This window comes from Melanostigma gelatinosum (assembly GCF_949748355.1).
Source record: "Melanostigma gelatinosum genome assembly, chromosome: 17".
Taxonomy (NCBI): domain Eukaryota; kingdom Metazoa; phylum Chordata; class Actinopteri; order Perciformes; family Zoarcidae; genus Melanostigma; species Melanostigma gelatinosum.
In genome coordinates this window covers 14,646,914-14,665,344 of record NC_136650.1, presented here as the reverse complement: position 1 = coordinate 14,665,344, position 18,431 = coordinate 14,646,914, and the positions used below count along the sequence as shown (strand labels likewise).

Below are 18,431 nucleotides of genomic sequence, written 5' to 3'. Positions count from 1 at the left end.
AAGAAAAATTGTTGTTTGTTACAACCACCGCGACACAAACTTGGTTTTCAAGCATTTCTGCAGCAGCATTTTCCTCGCCAAGACTATTCTTGTCAATGTTTCAGGGTTGAGAGATTTTGTATAATGAGTGGGCAGGGAAAACAAAGGAATTCTTACTCCATTTGGGTGTCTTTGTTATCCCTCGGTCTTGGCAATGTCATACAGCCCCTTTTAATTCTAGAGGTTCAGCTCAATTCACATACCAGCGCCAGATGTGTGGAACAAGAGAGAAGCGACTGACACAGTTCGTCTCAACGATGCATGGCCGCTCTTATCCTGAAAAATGAAGGTTGTTATCACACTAACAAGGCAGAGTTCTCCTCTTTATGTCAAGATTTGTTTAGCTTTTCTATAACATGCAATTTCAGGCTCTGCTGAATGGTAGCCTACAGCCAAGTGAAGGCGACGTACGGCCCTCCTGCATATTCACAGCCCCTCTGAGCCCATGATATTGTAATAAAACGATGAAAAGTTAGATGTGTGCTTCTTAGAGTTAGGGTTAGATATTGTCCCCTGACAACTGCATAACGCCACATCCATCAAAAGGAATCTTTAAATGAAAATATTCAATGCAAAGTCTGAAATTGGATGCAAATTGCGTACGAAGGCAGAGATTGAGGAATTATGCAATAACGAAGACACAATGAGGGTGAAATCTCCATATTTGCCATAAATACGGGCTTCTCCTCAGCAGATTCAATGGAACAGCAGAGCAGAAAGTTAGAGGAAGGAGCCGTGAATTGCATTGAACAGCCTCCATCTTGAGAGCATGTTTTCCTGGGAAACTTCTGGAAAATGTCAGCGGCTGGCTTTTTCAGGCATTTGGGAAAGTTTCCCTGACGGCGACAATCTCACGGGACACAGGACGAATCCAAGAATGTGTCATGTGTGCTCAGGAATGGGCTGTGAAAGTGAACTCGTGCTTGATTTTACTCAGTAGAGTTAAAAACAGGGGATGACAGTGGTCCAAATATGCATCTATGTGTTAAAGATGAATAAACGATGCGTGAATCCACCACTTTTCCTTCCCTTCCTTCCCTTCCTCACTGCATGAAAGGAAGGAGGTGGAGGAAATATGACAATTTCACAGCAGAAAAATTCAGTTTTTACATTCAAAATAGAATGATAAGCACATCAGCCCCAGGAGCATTAACTGACTAATATCAGAGACCAACATGTCGTCCGTGCTGTGTTTTCAACTTGACGCAATCTTAGCGCTATTCCACATTTTAAAGGGCAAGTCAAATTATTCACAAACCCCAGAACAGTCAAGGTTTCTATTGCATTTTTAAATTGCACTCGATGGTGTTTGCAGCTTCAGGAAATTAGCATTCCACCATTAGCATTATTGGCTCGCAATGTCTACGTAGTGAGGAGTAGAGATTACTCAATGAAATGACTCCAATGCAACACTCCGAAATTATCATTTTGAAATGAGCCTTGTGTTTTCAAACCCTTTGATGTATTATTGGAAGACAATGCATGATTATTATCAAGGCCCTCTCGATTTAATCCCTTTGATATTTACATAAGTGCCGGAACAATGGCCGAAGCAGATCACAGATCCACTTGTGACAATATCTACTGGCACATTCATCTTAGTAGCATATTTTTTATCTAAGCAGGGGAATGAAAGACTCGAGGCGTGCATTCATCCGTGTGCTGATGGCTGCTGCACATTGTGCCACTCGTATGCAGCGTCTGACCCCACTTAACTGAGTGATGGAGTCTAAAAAGAGAAAAACACAGTGAAGAAACCAGTGACTCTCTGCTCAATCACAGTAGAAAGCCGAACACAACCTGATGGTGGGGAGTACACCTAAGATCACAGAACGATGGGCTTCTTTTCTTGTTTGTTCTAAAAGCAGAGGTGAGCCTGTCAGTCTGCCCATCAGGGCTCATAATAAGTCTTAGAGACAATAACCGTCGCAGTCGTGTCTCACTAATAGCCCTTGTTCCCTAATTGTACACTAATGCGATTTGTGAGGCAAATTATTAATTAGCAGGGCCCTTGATAGATGCTGTGGCGGTGGAGAAGCTGTCCATGAAGCAATTTATTTTTGCCCATCCTTCGTTGAAACTCACATCTTGCTCGAAAGCGTTTGCATTTCAGCACTCCTCCGTACATATACAACTCTGAAAAATGGCAAAATATTTACTCACACGATGCAATTTTCTAGATCTTAGGGAGGCAGAACACATCATTTTTTTGTCTGCTTGTATTTCGGCAGCATAGAGCAAATTAACATGTTCATTCCCCTGACATTGCTCAAAGTCTGGTCCATCCATTTTTTTCTCGATCCTCAAATGCAGGAGGTTTTCCTCAGTCATGTGGAACATCCAGTGTTACGTTTACACGAACCAGCAGTACAGCTTTTCTATGATTTTGATAGGAGTTCATAAAGTGAGTTTTTCAAGGATCGAAAACAATTTGATGCAAAATCAAATTGAAGGACATTGTTAACTTTAATCCCACCTCCCGTTGAGCGTAACCAAAAAGGTCATTTGCCTCTTAGACCCTGTTGTCAACCACAATCAATCAAAATACGACTGATTGAAGCACATTATTATACAATATGGGTGTAACATTGATCCACACTGAATACATGCTCTGGGAAGCTTCACTAAGCTGTTTCAGTCAACCTACAAAAATCTCTCATCCCATGTGACTAAAATACAAGCATCCATAACCCTTGAGCCACAGATTTCAACATCTACTGCAGTAATATGGATATTCACCAGTGTTGTAATTCTTTGACACACGGCAAAAACCAAAGTGGTTAAAGTTAAGGGACCGCGGAGCCTCGTTAAACGCCGGGTTAGCGGCCAACGTTTCCCTTCCATCCATAAGCTGTGTGCTCGTATTTTCCACGGTGCTCAAAGCGTTTTATGAGGAGTAAAGCAGTTTTATTACCCCTACAGTGTGAACCCAAGTGAGGGTTTGAAGAGATACAGCTTTTAGAGGCATGTGGAAATAAGAGACAGACTGCCTCAGAGGTAGAGGAAATAAATGAACTGAAGTAGAACTGAATAGATATGGATCAAAGAAAAGCAAGAGTCTTTTGAAAAAGATAGATAAGGGATTTCAGCATGAATTCAAATGCTAAAATATCTAATTCAAAAGTTCAGGTCCAGCTCATATTTGAATCTTCAATTATCCATCAACCTTCAAAACCTGCAAATAACATATAAAATATGTCCCTTTTACTCTTTGTTATTTTGTTCTGGGGTGCTGATAATGCTAAGCTAAGCTAATCCCCTGCTGGCTGTAGCTTTATCAGTCAGAAATACTGGGGTAAAATTAGTTTAGTTGCTCTATTTTAGAATGAAATAAAAGTGTGTATATAAATATATATATAGTTATAAGAAGAATTTAAATAATAATACGTGCGTGTTTTAGGCGCAAATAGATCCTCTAATTGCTTCAACATAAACAGCCCACACACTCGGCTACTTCAAGGCACTTTATGTACTCTGGCTATAAGTCACACACTTAAAAGGAAGTGTGTGTTCCCCCCCTCAGGGTGATATAGCTCAGGAGGTTAGGAGGGGACAGCCAGCCACAGATAAGGTATTGTTTACTGTCAATCAAACCTGCCTGGGGCGCCCTAGCCGGTACACACACACACACATCACCACATCACCGAGCAAGCTTAAATCGAGCCCAGATCACACCAAGTCTCACTCCAAAGGTGTTAAAATGTCTGCCGTAGTGGTTGAGATTGACATCGCCGAGGGCCAACAACACACACAACCATGACAATCGAAACGTAGACATACTAGACCAGAGCATCCGAGCACGGAGACAGGACTCAGACCGGGACGAAGTTGAGCAGGATCAGATTACCCGCATGTATTTATGAGATCCTTCTCTTGGGTTTTGCCTAAATAGTGTGATCGGTTGTGCGCGTACAAGCCAATGCGCTCACACGACGCCCGACAAATACGCAATCCTGCAAATATTTTAATAATTGGGGAAAAATTCAGTGTGTTCTGCTGGCTGGGTGTTTCCAATATAACCGTTCCATACATGTTTAATAAAGGTTGAATACGGTTTATTGCATCTTGGATCTCATCATACTTTCATCCTTGACATTTGGAACTGCATTTAAACCTTTCAAGTCAACATAGATGATCATTTCTAGTGGTGAGGATTAACTCTGTACATCTTTACAATCTAGAAAGTTGTATTTATCCAGGGAGAGCACATTTATGCAGCATTTATGCAGTGAGAGCACACTGCAGGGGAATAGACACATTAGCATTCACTGTGGTGTGTGCACCATACAGCAGATATTACATGTTATATACGTGAGTTATAGAACATATTACTCGTATATATTTTGTATTTCTGTATCGCTCTCCCTCTCGATGTCTTTAACACACACACTGTCAGTATGGAAGCGAAGCGAAGACGGTGTGTAATTGCTGTTAAAAGAAAAGCTTCAGTCTGAATTCCCTCATGTGTAAGCCATGACTTGCCTCGGAGTAATGAGAAACAGGGACAGCCAGGAGGAGCATGCTGGGCCTTATGATAACCCAATGATTGAAATGGAAGGTACAGTGTACAGATTGTATCACTAAAAGCAATGCGAAGGAGCCTTTGACAAATTGGCGGGTGAAATATTGTCTATGTGGTAAAAGTGGCTGTGAAATGCATTTTCCCGCAGAAGACAGAGAATGTAAGCAGGTCTACTGTCCCTTCTATGATGAATTGCTTTCATTATTTTACCATCAAGTAAATATGAAGACAATGTAATCATTTCTGGGTCACTGTTTTCGAGGCCGTCTTGTCAGCTTCTAGTGTAAAAGTGGCATCTTTCTTGTAATGTGATAAAGTTAGATTTGTTTTCTTGATTGCACTGGAAGTTGTAGACATTGATTTCCAACCATTTCAGCCATCAAGTTGTCACTTTGTAAAAACTCAAATCAAAAGAGACAGAATGGAATCAAGTAGAACATTAGTGACCTTCTGCAGTGGCATCACAGCTTCTCGTGCTCCATTCTGTCTACGAGTGTTATCTCAAGAGCAGAAATGGGATTCCAACAATACGTCAACAATACATTGGAATACACACGACACTCGTCAGAAATATTTGCATATTTCGAACACCTTGAATAAACTGCAAACACGATTCGATTTGTGAGACACTGTAGCGGATGGAACACGAAGACTCTCATTTGTTATCCGTCTCACGACTCAATACTCATCACGGTTTGCAGTGACAAGAGGGTGGAGACCCATGAGATGACGTTCATGGCTCTCTTATTAGGCACAGTGGATGTGAGTCATTTGCTATTCGGAAATAATGCCAATGCAGGAATATTAAAATCAAATGAATATTCTGCGTTTTGAAAAGCGGCCTCAGGACAAAGTTTAAAGTTCAAAGTTTAAAGTGCAATGCCATAAAGAAATGGGATTCAAGGATCATTTGTTGTTGTTGTGCAACAGCGCTTGATCAATATAAGCAATCACACAGATCACAGAGTCCCATCCATCCATTATCTTTCATTTCTAGAGGTATTCTGTTCAGGGTCCTAGGGGGGCTAGCCGATCCCAGCTGACATTGGGCGAAGGCAGGGTACACCCTAAACAGGTCGCCAGACTATTGCAGGGCTGACACATACAAACAGATACGGGGGACAGAGTCGTCCTGTCTTGTTTTATTTCCGTGTACAGAGCTGCCCTGAAATACATATCCATAAAACGTCCCTATTCTATTTGCCGACCTTGCACTTTGAATTGACAGCCCCTACCTCTGCGGGGTAAGGAGCCCTAATGTTTCTTCAAAGGTTTTCCGGCCCTGCTCGTGTCTTCACACTCGAGCACAGCTAGTCAAGCAACAAATTAGCAGCGACTGGTGGAACACGGTTCTCAGAGGGCTGTCGTGAAAAGTTCATGACATCCAATTAGCTGCTTCAGTCCATAATACCAGTCAATAGGAAGGGAAATACTGGCATTATGTCCATTAAATAGTGAAAAATAACTATTTGTAGTGGATGGATTGGATTTGGAACCCCTTTCATGCATTCTGCAAGTTATCTAAAACAATTTTGAACCACAAGCCATGAAGACTTTCTCGGTTCAATAAGGTTTGTGTGGTGACGGGGCTGAATCAATAAGAGTGCTTTAAGAAAACGCTCTGTGAATACACCGGGCTGTCATTATGAGAGAGCGAATGATCCGAGCATATGGGTCCCTCGTTACAGTTTTCGATTTTCTGCTCTTACAGAGTGAGACACTGAAATTAAAAGGTGTGTGTGTGTGTGTGTGTGTGTGTGTGTTTACCCAGATATCTCCTGAGATGAACCCTCTTTCTTTTCCTCTCTTCTTTGTCAGATATGTGACAGCTGACCAGACAAAGTGGTGGACAAAGCTATTTAGCATTTTATTAAATTTTTACTCTAATTATTTCTATGTTACAGTAAGAGAAAAAAAAAAAACGAGAATAAAACTAAGAATAAAGAATAAAAGAGCCAGGTACAGCTAACGTCTATGAAGACCTTCTACCTTTGAGCAGAGGTGGGGAGAGTTCTAGAATATTTTACTCTAAATACTGTAAAATGTACTTCAATAGAAGTAAAAAGTAAATGTACTCTGAGTAAACGTTACTGCATTACATTTGGTGGTGGTGGTGAGGGGCAAATACTACTGTGAAGTTAAGTGGAACAAAATCAGCAACAATACCAAACAAGACTTTGCAGCCTGTTTATCGACTAAATAAATATCCAGCAAACGTCCTGAGAGTTCTGAGTAACCAGAATGGAGACAAAACTCAGACACTTGCCGATCGACTATAAAGTTTCGGGAGGTTTTTAAATCCGGTATTTCAAAGCTCAAGCTTTTAAAGAGAAGTGATAATCAAAGACGGTCCTATGCCTGAGAAAATATTAAACTTTTTGTCATAGATTGACGACCGTTGTAACAAAATAAAGCCGCTTTCACTGAACTTCCCAAAGAACTCATGATCCAAATTCATCCGGTCATCTCCTACTCAAGTATCAACCTTCTCTGTCATGTACAACCAGCACATCTCATCAGCATCTCCTCTTGTTGCCACAATTACTTTTAGCCTCTGCCCCTCCACTGTCGCATGCAAAGTAAACATTACGAATAGGCACTAACAGCAATTGTTCTGCGTTACATGTGTATAAGTAGACATGAATGAAGTCTTTGTGAATGCACATCAGACATGGGAATAGAGGCCATGTAGGTCAGTGTTTGCGATTTCTATGAACAAAATTTCGATGCAAAAGACACAGGGGCAAAGAGCGCCTGGTCTTTCATCTGAAAGGGTAGCTAGGCCACGGCATCACAGGAGGGGTACAATCCAGCTGGGCACCCAAATGAGTCGGGCAAGGACTTAAGGTAGTAAAGAAATCACATACTCCTGAGACACATCCATCATATGTATGTACAGTCTGTATGTACTGCAACATAATATCCTAACGGGATGATATCATCCATAATGGAACATTTCAGAGTGCAGTGAGTGCACAGCCAAGTACATGACAAATTAGCTTATTTTGCTCTTTCCCTCAATGTGAAGTTGTCTATATGTAAAGTAGCCAGTAGGCCAAGTCACCTGTCATCAAAGTCCTTCGCAGCTCTTTCAGCTCAACCTGATCAGCAGGCTCCTCCCTTACAGGGAGGCAGAGGGCTTGAAGCCACGTTCATTCATCTGAAACGCATCATGAGGACGGACAGCAGCGCTGCTGGAAGGCAACACTCGTATTCTGATAAACTGCTGCAGCACAGAGATTTTAAAGTTTGGATACGATTTATAGATTATGCGGTTTATGAATGGCACATGTAAGAATAACAGAGTCCATTGTTAGTGTGTTTTATTTTGTCAGAATCATTATTTGCTTCAACCTACAGTTCTAACACCGATTACTGATTTTCACTCTAGTGACCCTTTACATAATTTGACAATGTTTAAATATTTCTATCAGCTTCAGTTGATAAGTTACAACATACTGGGAGGTGATAAATGACAAAATACACTTCCAGCGAATATCATATAAAAACCCAAACAAGACACAAAGCAAGAAATAAATACAGACATTGTTCAAAACATTCACATTTACAGTATTTTTCTTGGAATAGTTGCAATCAAAATTTGAAGCCATATCAAAAACTGTTACGCCCCCTTTGACAATAAATCAATCACAGTTAAACTACTAACTCATGATACATCACATAATCAGTATCTGACTGCACAAACACACCAAACAGATGTCACTGCTCACCAGAAGGCCGGAGGCTGAATTCAAAGAAGAGCTCTTTCACAAAGTGCTCCTCGGATACGACGAATGCAGCTAGTGCAGATATATACTCTATATCAACGCTCATTACAGCAATTTATATTACTTTCAGAATCATAATTATATTAGATTTACGTAATTCATGGACAAAACAAACAAGCGGAGCATCCAATCAGGCACAACAAATACCCTGAAGTGAAATAATATACAGCAAACATATGGGCTGGAGGAGTAACTGATGAATGATTAAAGTGAACAATAACCCTGATTTACTGCATCTCCATCGGGGGGGGGGGGTAATTAAATGAAAATGTAAGGGCATGCTTTATGGTACATCTACTGTAAGCATAGAGTAAACGCACCATGCTCGAGAGTGAACGTGTTAGTCTTGTGTTGTGACTGTATACTAAGCGATAACTAGCATTTGAGCTTTGCTGTATGTATGTGCTGGTACAGCTTGTTGAACACACCGCAACATTTACGCTGTGGACAGAATATGAAAACATTCGACGCTGAGCTCCACTGTGGGAGTTCTTCGGTTGGAGTGTCCGTCTGTGTGGCTGGTGGGTACGTTCAGGGTCCGCTCGTCGAACTATCTCTTGGGTCTGTCAATGTCATCGATGGCCGCCAGCAGTTTCTGGCGAGCCTTCTTGTTTATATGTGAACCCAGACAAACGTTCACCAAGTTGGCGAGCTGCTTCATGGAGTACTCCTGCACAAAGTCAAAAAATGCGAGTCAGCAAAACATGCCGTCAGCATGAGGCTACTAGCGACATGCAGGGGTTAACTACTTAAAGGAACAGCGTGTTGCATTTTGGAGGATCTATTTGCAGAAATGGAATATAATATAAATACGTTTTCTGCCGTCTCACCCTGTGATTCTTGATGAACTGCTCCATGTCATTCTCAGTAAGGTAATAGGCCTTGATGTAGGTCTCAACGAACTCTTTATCAGGAATGGGTCGCAGGTCGGTCAGCTTCTCCAGCTTCATGAGGAACTGTTGGAAGTCCAGCTGCATCAGGGCCCGGCCCTCGTTGCTGCATTTCTTCACATTAGCATAGCTGGAGGACAAAACAGCAGAGAGATTAGGATTGCTCAAAGTATTCAGGTAGCGGTAGGCAATGACTGTGCCATTTGTCTTTTGATTCGTGAAAGTCATCACAGGTGTTGGTGCTATGTGTCTTTTTCTACCCATAATGCACTACCTTGCTAGCCAGCCAAATCTGTCACTAAACTTGTCTGTGTCGTGAGGAGAAAGTCACGAGGCAACTGCTGAGGCAATTTCTATCACAAGGAAAATACTGTCGAAGTAAACGTCAGTAAAAGTGTGTGTGTGGGCTCGAGTACATAATGTATTTCAGTGTGTGTGTGTGTGTTGCAGGTGTTTGGCAGAGGGGGACTGTTGGCAGGTCAGTGTCATTAGTACATTAACACAGCACACGGACAGGTCTCACGCTTTTATGCCTCTCTCTCTCTCTCTCTCTCTCTCTCTCTCTCTCTCTCTCTCTCTCTCTCTCTCTCTCTCTCTCTCTCTCTCTCTCTCTCTCTCTCTCTCTCTCTCTCTCTCTCTCTCTCTCTCTCTCTCTCTCGTCAGGCCACTTGTACCCATATGTCTTGATAACAAGGGAGAAAGTGGTGAAATGCATTACATGGGATGTGTCAAGAGCATTTTTACGGTTTGTGTGAGTGGCCTGTGTCATGCAATTCCCCGATGCAGAGCTGTCTGACTGGCACAGAGGAGTTTTGCCAGCACAAGGACTGAAAATGGCAGCAGGAACTTAGAGTGGTTTTCTTTTGGGGATTACTCCAAAGGAAGCTGGTAACAGAGTCTGCAGGTCTCTAATGTACTGTAGGTAATTTCCCCTGGTCTTCATGGTGCTTGACTACATGCTTTGGAAATATATATATTTTTTCCTTTTGCAATGCGATGACTCACAAATGCTGTTTGGTTAAGTGCACTAGCGTAGGGACTCTAACCTGTAACCTGAGAGTAAAGAGATGTTTGAAAGAAAAAAAAAGGCTGTCACAACAACACATGACAAGTGACTTACACTGTCCCATGGTTGAGAGAAATAAACCACTGTTGAGGTTGAGCGATCTTTGCATGTGAAAAGGCTGATATTTGTGTGGTGATTGATGCACTCGTACACTTCAAGTGTCAACCTGCTTTTCTGAGACACTGACACAGATGGAAAATATGAAACTGTGTTTTTCTACAGAAGTTAAAACAATAATTCATAGTGACCAAAATAAAAATAAAAAGCTTTGGCTGCAACTTCACCAGCATGATGCCAGACTGCACAAACATCCCGTTGATGCCGAAGAGGTGTTTTATGACGTCCTTACCCTTCTACTAGAGTCCTGTTGGCCAGGCGGATGCAGTGCTCCCACAGCACGTTGGACACAGGCAGCGGGATGCGCACATGTCTGGAAACGTCCTGCAACCGCTGGTTGAATTGCTCAAACTCCTGGAAAGGTAGAGGAGAAAATAGATAAAAACACGTTATGAGCTTGTGCAGTGTATATTAAACAAACACAAACCTATGTACTGTACAAGGCATTTATTAGCGACTGGAAGTCATGAACAAAATAAAAGTCCCCATGAACTCTCTCAGCTCCTCTGTGTTCCTGGATGACATCCAACAGCAGCTCCCCAAACCTACCTCAGAGAAGCGTTATGAAACTACCTCATGCACAACATCATTATTTACAGACTGTGAATAATAAACTGCATTAGTGGCTTGATTAATCTCTTTCCATAAATAAAGACGTTTTTTTACTTTAAACAGTGCTATAAGTGCATCGACTCAATCAAGGATGAATCATATGTCCCCAGCCGTCAGGACGTCTGCTTATTGTACAGCTGCTCTGCTTTCACTGAGCAAATCGAATTATTTTGCCGTCTGAGCTGATGAACACAACATCTGAAGAACTGAGCAGATCGGCACAGGAAGTATGAAACCACAAATCATGCGTTTAAAAAAAACAATAATTTGTGCGCTGGGTTTAGAAACATCTCAAATCGGTTAAAAACTGCTCGTTTACACACCTGAGATTACATTTAAGACGCTTTTGTCACATCTCCTCGGCACGTCTACCTTTCTTGTTACAGAAAAACATTTTCATGGCCAAGCACATACAAAGGATACCAGCCATGAGGGTATTGCTACAACAGCCCTCCAAAAGGTTCTTTCTTTTATGTTCCGACACAAAGAAACAAGTGAAACATCTCAGAGGGAGGTGCAGGCTGCAGGACACAAAGATGTACCACACAGTTCTGGTCACAAGTGGCCTACAGCTACCTGTGCCATGTTTTGATGCTTCTTGTTTGTAGCCATGAACACTCTGCACAGCGTAGAGCGATGCCAAGCACTTGGCTTTGCACTCACTGCACTCTGAAATGTTCCATTATGGATGATATCATCCCGTTAGGATATTATGTTGCAGTACATACAGACTGTACGTACATATGATGGATGCGTCTCAGGAGTATGTGATTTCTTTACTACCTTAATTCAAAACGTGTCCTATTAAAAAACGGAGGTTGGATTTTAAAGGCATATAGAGCTGCCATTCATTTTTGCAGCCAAGAACGAAATGTTATTCATTCACAAACGGCTCCACAATAGTTTCTGGCTGAAGCAGTTTGTCAATTACGTCCTTCTGAGGCTGCCGCATTTTCCTTGCCACTTTATATGCAAATCAATGCCATTGTTGAACGCTAGTGATCAACCTGAACTCATGAATAAAATATTCTCCTGTTAGCAGTTTAACAAAATGTAGCACACTCTTTTTCAATCAATGCACATAACACAATCGCGATGCATTATGAGTGTCTTGACAAGTTGGCAGAGAGACGCTATTAGCAGCTGATGAGGGAAAGTAAATGCTCGATGTAATATGCACCGTGTCAGCTCATCAGCTGGACCATTTTGACACCTTTGGGCAGTCAAACCAGGCCAGTGAGACAGAGATTTCCCCCGCAGGCTGTTTAGCCCGTATGTTTATTCGCTCATTAGTTCCACTTAAGTGCAGAGCTGCCGGAGCCAAAGATCGCCGAGACATTCATGAATTCAAAAGGTGAGTTTGAGCCGATGACTAAGCTGTAATTGAATATGTATATATTTAAATCATCTATTTCAACAATATCTCTGTTTTGAACTGTAATTAAACCAACAGCTTCCTAAGACGTGCTGATGCATATTATGGGGATTTGTCTTGCTTTGGTGCTGGTCCGTTCCGGATTTCAGACTTGGTCTCTGAACGCCAGAGGTGAGAAAACCAGTGCTGTGTGTTCCTACGTCCCATGCAAAATTTATAATGGGAAGTGTCCAGCATGCATACAGTAACAGATTTAGCGGAAAACTTTCAATTCCAAAGATCCGTCAGGAATTCAAATGTCTTTCAGAAAGCTGAAACTTCAGGAGAGATCTGCATTCAACTCTCTACAGCTCCACCACCCCGTCTCTAAACTATTCACCCCGTCCCAAAGAATAAATATTAAAAAGGTCCCTGAATGAATTCAAACTCTAGATGGGTCAACAAGGAACTTAAGAGTTCTTGAATTGAAGTGGAATAAAGAATTACACTTTATGTAAATGTCACAGATGTTAAAAGGATAAACCCAGATTGCATTTCTCAAATAAAACAAAAACACCGTGAGGAAAATCCCCGCTAGATAAAAAGAAATCTATTCCAGCTGCCTTCTGTGTGTTCTACTTCTGGTTAATGTGGATAGCGCCGTACACAGAGAGGGCTGCAGTGTACACTATTTGTTCGGGGGAGAAGAATAAACATTGGACCAGAACTTTCACTTATTATACTTAATATAAAATACACTACAATGGAAGAAATATATATATTTCAACAAGGATACCACGAGTATTAGAATCATCATTCATATTCAGCTGACAAAGAGCAATCTTAATGGGGAGGTGTTTGAATATTATCTCTATGAAATGTGAGTCTCCATTCCTGTCTTTGAACATGATCTCAATGCACAAAGCGTGAATATTAACAACAGATAAAATGACGACATGTAATGTGAAACGGGTCAATCGTAGTAACAGATGTACAGATGATTATGAACCGACTCTGTAGTTTCCCTCAGCTCCACAGAGCGTTTTAGTGTTTTTCAGCTCATTGTTTTAAATAAAAAAATGCTGCTTTAATGATTCATTCCCATCCTTTTTTAGATCTAACCTACATGATAGCACATCAAATGTCACATCAACAGTCACCTACGCATTTTATATGCAACATTACCTTTAACAGGACGTCCACATACACGTTATGCTGCGACATTATCTCTCTGATGTCCCATTTAACGCCAGCCATCAGGAGCAACATTTGTTCGTAGTCGATGGCCTTTGCTGCAACAATCCAGTATATTGGTTTCCGAAGTTCGCTGGCTGTAGACACCGTCTGAGAGAAGGGAGAATACACGCATGTGAGTTATATTCAACATGTTTTTTGAGTGTTATGTATGCAGGAAGCACCTTATGAGGCAAACACGACGTAAAGGTCTCTTTGATTTCGCTTCGATAGTCATCAGTTGCACAATATTACAAAAGAGTGAAATCCCAGGACATGACATTCATTTGCTGTTTGGGGGAAGATAGACCTGTCCGTGTACCTGAAAGTTTCAAATGTCAAGTGGGCAAAAAAGAAAAGAAAAGATGGGGAAAAGGCTGCCGGCGAGGTCGTGAGTGACAGAATATTGTCTTTACAGAGAAACAGGCTTTTAAACAAAGCAAAAAGACGACGGGTGACGGCTGCAAATGCAACTGGAATGTTTGTTTTCGTGAAAGACACTGTGCGTATGTTACAGTATGTTTTAATTAATGCACAATGAGTTGAAAGATGTGTGTCTGTTCCTTATCATGCGATTAAGTATTATTCATCATATACAAAGACCATTGATAAAAACTGTTTTGTTACACTTCTCAAGCCCCAGAGGCAGGAACATGATGAACAAGACATCACTGTAATTGCACAAACTTTAGAGAGCAGGTGCAAGTATACCTGGGAATAAAACTGTTGCAGGAAAGGCTTCTTTGCTGCAGGCATCATTGTGTCCAGGTGGGACTGGAGGGATTCAAACTGTTCGGCCAGAAACACACTGAGAGAAGAAACAGAAAGCCATTTAATTGGACGCAGAGGCGGCATAATGTGACATGTAAAAAGAAAATCAGTATGTGTTGTTTCTGTATTACCCGAGAGAGGCAGATCGATCAACTAAAGCTGATATTACTTTTGATTGCGGACCGGATATTTTAATGTTACTTGTTAATATGATGATGTGAATAGATAAGAAATGCTCATCTGCACAAATGTTATCTCTGCTTCCCTTCCCTGACGCTAACCTGTACCGAGATGTTGCGAAAGTATTCTTTCAGTGGAATTACTTGCACCATTCTCCCTGTTGCAGCCATCTAATTTCTTCCGCGTGATCATTACAAATCTAATCTGATGAATAATTAAGTTGAACAAACTCCAGTGTTGTCACAACATAAACTTTCCTCGAGTATCTCAGTTGTTCTGCACTTTGCGAAAAGCTGCCTCTGATTCCAAAGCTCACAACGAATCATTTCTATCAGGCAACAGGGATTTTCAAACATTAATGGATTTCAATGATCTTGAAAAATACTGTGACGAAGTGAAGTAACAGAAAAGGGATTACAGGGCAAAACAAAATCAATGCGGACAGAAATAATACCCCCATATTCCACCGTGACTAAATAAAGGCCGCTGGACTCACGCCGATCGATGGTTTTATAGTTTTACCGTACACTAAATGAAAATGGAGGGAGTCCAGAGTTTAATGAGTCGAGCGCGCCTCACACAGATTTATTTAGAGCTCCAACAACACACCTGATTGAACGGTGGAATTTAATATCAGAAAACAACTCAATGCTGTCCTGCCCCAGAGTCATACACTCCTGCCAGCGGGACCGAAAACTACGCCGTCACTCCGAACATCTATCTGCCTGTGTCTTAATCGATTGACAGGACGTTTTCTGTTTTTATACAAACAAGAAGATCTATGTTGTTGTTGTTTTTTTTTAAAAAGGATGGGATGTATGATTTTAAAAACATGAGTAAAAGTTGTGGCTGAATCAGTTACTTCGATTATTGTGATGCGTAACCGGGAGCTCATTTTGGATGCACGGGGACTCAAAGGCTAAGTCAGTATTTTCGAATTAAAGTACATTTCTTTTCAGATCTGGCCATAAATAGATGATCTGTAATGATGCTGCACGACAGTGAATACTGGGTAACCCCAACAGAAATCTTTATATTTAAAGCAATAATACAAATAAGTGCCACCTGGTTAATGCTAAATCTGAAAACACTACATTAAACACAGCCAGCACCCCCCCCCCCCCCCCCCCCCATAAATGAGCACAGTGGACATTTATTCTCTTCATGGTGCAGAGAAAATCACATTAAGGTTCGCTGGAACAGCTTGTGTTTACCTCGGCAACATGCAGTCAGGTAAGAAAAAGCACAGCCTGCAGTTCACACTTATCTGATCACGCTTGTATAAATAGGACATCTGAACAGCAGCAGGATGGGCAACTGACAGAGCTCTTATCTTCTCTTACTGCTCTTATTCTCATTGGTTTGTCCGTGGTTTAAAATGGCACACGCTTAAGATGTCAGAGGTGCTCACAATACACGCTAAGGTTAGCTGCCTTTTCTAATTACACTTTTTCAAGCTTTCCATGCAGTTCTGCCCAGAATAAATCTGAATCCGTTCACACCAGGGGATCCTTTCCTTTCAAACTTTACCCAAGAAAGACATTTCTTCACCTCGGCACTTTAGCTCTTTTACTTTCATTATTCTTCGGAGCTTGTTGGCCGCGTCCGATACATGAAAAACTGAGAGTGTGTAGGCCTACTCTGCACTTCTGCAGTGGTGTCATCTGGGCCCTTGGTTTACAGACTTTCATTGTAAAGCACTTTGTTCAATGCAGACTTCTCGGGGTCCAAGAGTTGTTGCACTGACAGTTTAACCTAATTATGTACGAGTGTGCGCGGATGTAATAGACCAAGATAAAGAGGGAGAGCAACTACATAGAAGAGAAAATAAAGAGAAAATCAATTCGTAAGTGAGCCACTGATTGCTAGAGTCAGACGAACAAATAGCAAATTATAGGGAGAGGCTTAAGAATTACCACCCATTCTATTAATATTGAAATATGGAGAGTATATATACCGGTGTATATATATATTTTTACTATTGTTTTCTGTTTTGTTTTTCTTGCCGGACAACCAATTGAAACCCACGTACATGCATACATGAACATCCATATGCACACATACTTACCTGTTTTTCATTTTCTTTTTTTGGTTTGGTTTTTTAAATTATTATTATTATATATATATATATATTTTTTTTTTTTTCCCTCCATCTCGAAAGGCTCAAGGACATTCTCACACACACACAAGCACACATACACACACACTGACTATATGATATTTGCAGGCTTTTATCCCACTGTTCTTGTCATCCTCTTGTTGTTATGTCTATGTATTGTCTTAATATTGTCTCGTGTCTTTCAATAAAAAAATTAAAAAAAAGAAAAAAAAAAAAAGAAAAAAGTATTCTAATTAGGGGTAAATTAAGTCTCTCCGTCTCTTTTTTCTATTTCAGTTATCTTTTTGGGTAATGCAAATCTTTGATGGCCAGGCTGAATAATCAGCTTCTTCTTCTTGAAAAGAGAAAATGCTTTGATGGAAATAACTGCCAGGTTACATCCCACAAGTAATGACATGAAACAAGCCGTCATAATCTTCTCCGCCGTACCAGAGGAATAAAGACCAATAATACCGCGTGCTGTCTTAAAGTGCAACTCAATTATGTATTTTAAAATCATTTAGATCGTTGGTTTACTGGAGTGTTGTGTAGAGAGTACTTACAGAGACTCAGTGGCCACCACTCTCTGTGCGAGCCCATAAAGAGTGCCGGCGTTAGTGAGGGCCACCAGTTGGCTGAGATGGGGGCTCGGAACCTTCTCCTTTCTGTCCTCTGCTGCACTGTGGACCGTTACATTCTCCCCCACTGCCTCCTGGAAGACACAAACGTGTATATGCATCATATTCTTGCCTTTTCAGTTTCCAGAGACACTTTTTAACTTGTGAATGAAGCAATGGAACGGTTCAACGTCTATGCCTAATTGCGTGGGGTACTTGTGCCGTTATACTTCCTCTGAAAGTGTAGTTATCATAATAATTAGAAACAGCACAGGGACCCAAGTTAGCGTTGGATAACATACTGAGAAATAATGTAAGTTATTTGTAACCGTTATTCTGTCATGGTTTCTGAGGAGATGCTGCTCACGGTTACTTTAACAGCTAACATAACAGATGGTGGTTCACTTGCAAAAATGAAGACAAAATGTAGACGTATGCTGGTAAGCATAATCTGAAATTCAATCAACCTCGTGGAACTCGGTTGCATCCAAAGCCCACAGACTAAGATTCTGCTGACCGAACACTCCTCAACAGCAAGCATTTATCTTCCTTTTGATATATTCCTCCACACCTCCCATCCAGAAAGCCCTTCATCCCTTCATTTGAAAAACAATAGAAAAAGAAAGATTTCAGCCTAAATCCCTTCCCAACAATGATCCCAATAATCCATATCTGCATACTAAGCCATTGAGATCCATACAGGATGTCAGGTTATAGTACTTTATATGAATCCACGATGAATCACATTGGCATGTAGCTGCAAAGCCCCCTGAAGCAGCATCTGGGAGATCAATAGCAATCACACAGCTAATGAAGGAATGGGAGCTATTAATGCTGTACCACATGCCAGACGAACCGTGGATCAGCTTTTATGACTGAGACTGTACAAAGTGCAGACTAACCAAGTGTGTAAATACAAGCATAATGCATAAATAAATGGTCATTTCTAATGCATCTGCAAAACTAATAAAGGGAATAAAACATGGTAACAGGCCAACGTATCACGAGGTTCTCTTCAGTGAAGGCGAGAAAGACAGCAGAAGGTAGAATTCCTGTGCTGAAGACAAGGCAGTGTTGTAAAACAGGCAGTGATAAGATGTAAAGTAAGATGTATAAACCATAAATAAACCAGCAGACTTAGATT

At 41.1% G+C, this 18,431-nt stretch overlaps 1 protein-coding gene across 2 annotated transcripts in view; it reads right to left on the bottom strand.

Annotated features, from left to right (window-relative positions):
* Window positions 1-7,881: 7,881 nt before the first annotated feature.
* vps50 (VPS50 subunit of EARP/GARPII complex) overlaps window positions 7,882-18,431 on the bottom strand; it is an 82,042-nt gene continuing 71,492 nt past the window's right edge. For both annotated transcript variants that reach the window (XM_079288482.1, XM_079288481.1), the window contains 6 exons: window positions 17,234-17,382; window positions 14,333-14,429; window positions 13,574-13,732; window positions 10,655-10,776; window positions 9,180-9,369; window positions 7,882-9,019 (listed from right to left, as the gene is read on the bottom strand). In XM_079288482.1, the coding sequence (XP_079144608.1) occupies window positions 8,900-9,019; window positions 9,180-9,369; window positions 10,655-10,776; window positions 13,574-13,732; window positions 14,333-14,429; window positions 17,234-17,382 (837 nt within the window). In that variant the 3' untranslated portion in view covers window positions 7,882-8,899. The remainder of the gene's footprint in view (window positions 9,020-9,179; window positions 9,370-10,654; window positions 10,777-13,573; window positions 13,733-14,332; window positions 14,430-17,233; window positions 17,383-18,431) is intronic.